The sequence below is a fragment of the Manacus vitellinus genome, unplaced genomic scaffold (genome assembly GCF_001715985.3).
Source record: "Manacus vitellinus isolate BGI_N305 unplaced genomic scaffold, ASM171598v3 scaffold_105_pilon, whole genome shotgun sequence".
Taxonomy (NCBI): domain Eukaryota; kingdom Metazoa; phylum Chordata; class Aves; order Passeriformes; family Pipridae; genus Manacus; species Manacus vitellinus.
The window spans coordinates 461577-464265 of NW_021938824.1; the positions used below are offsets into that span (position 1 = coordinate 461577).

At 66.8% G+C, this 2689-nt stretch overlaps 1 protein-coding gene across 1 annotated transcript in view; it reads right to left on the bottom strand.

Moving 5' to 3' along the window:
• Positions 1-1716, bottom strand: part of LOC103753925 (S-adenosylmethionine synthase) — a gene marked incomplete at its 5' end in the record, with an annotated part of 5052 nt that extends 3336 nt beyond the window's left edge. The window contains 7 exons of the mRNA XM_029963942.1: positions 3-125; positions 205-387; positions 663-881; positions 962-1105; positions 1233-1345; positions 1420-1542; positions 1620-1716. Of these exons, the coding sequence (XP_029819802.1) occupies positions 3-125; positions 205-387; positions 663-881; positions 962-1105; positions 1233-1345; positions 1420-1542; positions 1620-1716 (1002 nt within the window). The remainder of the gene's footprint in view (positions 1-2; positions 126-204; positions 388-662; positions 882-961; positions 1106-1232; positions 1346-1419; positions 1543-1619) is intronic.
• Positions 1717-2689: the final 973 nt, after the last annotated feature.

Below are 2689 nucleotides of genomic sequence, written 5' to 3' on the forward strand. Positions count from 1 at the left end.
ACCCCGGGCCGCAGGTCAAAATTCTTCTTGACGATCTCCAGCAGCTCCCGCTCGCTCTTCTGGGAGGTGCCGTAGTGGAAGATGGAGATGGACAAGGGGTGCGAGACCCCGATGGCGTATGAGACCTGCGGGGGGGCTGCGGGTGAGGCCAAGTCCCTGCCTGGACCGGGCCCCTCCGGACGGCCCCCCCTGCCCAGCACCCACCTGGACCAGCACCCTGCGGCACAGCCCGGCCTTCACCAAGGACTTGGCCACCCAGCGCGCGGCGTAGGCGGCCGAGCGATCCACCTTGGTGTAGTCCTTGCCCGAGAAGGCGCCGCCGCCGTGGGCCCCCCAGCCCCCGTACGTGTCCACGATGATCTTACGGCCCGTCAGCCCCGCGTCGCCCTGCGGGGGACAGCAGTGTCACAGCTGTGTGCCGGCACTGTCACCAGTGTCAGCAGCAGCACCAGCACTGTCACCAGCGTCACCACCAGCGTGGCACCACCGTCGCCACCAAGCCGTCACTGCACCGTCACTGCCACCACCACACCCGTGACTGCTACGCTGTGACCACCACTGTGCCACCACTGCCACCACCACAAACGTGCCACCGCCATGCCGTCACCACCACCGTCACTGTGGTCACCACAGTGCCGCCACCACGGTGCCCTCGGCCGCACCTGGGGCCCGCCGATGACGAAGCGCCCGCTGGGCTGCAGGTGGTAGATGGTGTCGTCGTCCAGGTACTTGGGGGGCACCACAGCCTTGATGACCTTCTCCTTGAGGGCATCGCGCATCTCGTCCAGACACACGTCCTCGTCGTGCTGCACCGAGATCACGATGGTGTGCACCCGGATGGGGATCACGGCCCCGCGGTCCTGCATGTACTGCACCGTCACCTGCCAGGGGACACGGGTCAGGGGCCGCTAGGGGGGAGCAGGGGGCTCCCCGGGGGTTTGGAGACCCACCAGCACCTCACCTGTGTCTTGGAGTCGGGGCGCAGCCAGGGCAGGGCTCCGCTGCGGCGCAGCTCGGCCAGCTTGGCGTTGAGCTTGTGTGCCAGCACAATGGTCAGGGGCATGCACTCCTCCGTCTCATCCGTGGCGTACCCGAACATCAGCCCCTGCCGACAGGGACGGGGGGGTCACACCCCAGCCTGCTCACACTGCGGGGTCCCACCCCAGCCCCAGTCACACTGCAGGGTCCCACCCCGCCCCACTGACCCCGCGGCAGCCCCGCACTGCTCTCACCTGGTCCCCGGCGCCGATGTCCTCCTCGCTGCGGTCCAGGTGCACGCCCTGGGCGATGTCCGGGGACTGCTGCTCCAGGGCCACCAGCACGTTGCACGTCTTGTAGTCAAAGCCTGGGGGGGGAGGCTGTTGGTGAGCCCGGTGCCACCCCTGTGCTGCCACCCAGCTGGGGACACCCCGGACGCACCTTTGGAAGAGTCGTCGTAGCCGATGTGCCGGATGGTGTCCCGGACCACCTTCTGGTAGTCCACGTTGGCCCGGGAGGTGATCTCCCCTGCCAGCAGGATCATCCCGGTCTTGGCCACCGTCTCTGTAGGGACAAGGTGACGTCAGAGCGGTGTCACCACTGGCGTCACCCACCCACTGTCCCCCGGTGCCCCCACTCACCACAGGCCACCTTGGCATCAGGGTCCTGCTTGAGGTGGGCATCCAGGACGGCGTCACTGATCTGGTCACAGATTTTATCTGGGGACAGGGAGAGCGGGAGGCGTCACAGTGGCGTGGGACAGCCCGGCCTGGTCCTGCCTGGCCCTTCCTTCCGGAGCCTCCGGCACAGCCCAGCCAGGATCCAAGATCCAAACCCTGCAATCCGTAATCTGTATGCCCCCTGGGGCACAGAGAGCCCTTGCCTTGTTCCCAGCCTGGAATTCCAGGCATGTCCCAGTTAAGCTCCAGTCCCAGCCAGGGTCAAGGGGATCAAACCCATATCCCGACTGCCCAAATCCAGTGTCCAGCAGCTCCAGATGTGCCTGATGCCAGAGCTGCTCCAGCCATATCCCACCAGACACCCAGCTCCCTCCTGCTCCCAGGGGGCTTTATTTGGGATGGGGGACACCTCCCACCCGCTCCGGGGTGTCCCAAGGGCCGCTCGTGTCCCCGGGACTGCGGATGTCCTTGGGAGCGACCTTCCAGGCAGGACTGGGGGGGAGGATGAGGCAGTGCCCGGTTGAGGCGAGCAGAGGGGGGTTCCCCAGATAGTTTTTGGGGTTGAAGAGTGTGGAAACGGACTTTGCAGCTTACTCCCTCGTGGCAGCGTGGGGAGAGCCCCAGAAGCATCCCTAGAACAGCCGCAGGTTGTGGGTGCTGGAGCCAGAGGGACTAGAGCTATGGGGTGCTGGGGGTGCTGCGCTCGAGCAGTGGGTGCTGGAGCATCCGGAGCTGGTGGGGGGCTCAGGAGGTGCTGGAGTGCCCGGAGCTGGGGGGTGCCGGGGGTGCCCTGGCAGAGGGTGCTGGGCACTGGCAGCTGCCTACGCAGATTAACAGTCATGTGCCCCAAATCGGCGAGGACAAAGGCGGGGGGAGCCCGGCACGGGTTGGCACCGAGCTGAGAAAGCTCCGAGCCCCCACGGGAGCAGTGTGTGACCCCCTCCGGCTTTGGCTGGGGGGCACCTCTGGGGAGACCCGCGAGGCTCCATCACCGCCTGGACGTCATCGGGGACCCCTGGGGAGCGTGCGGT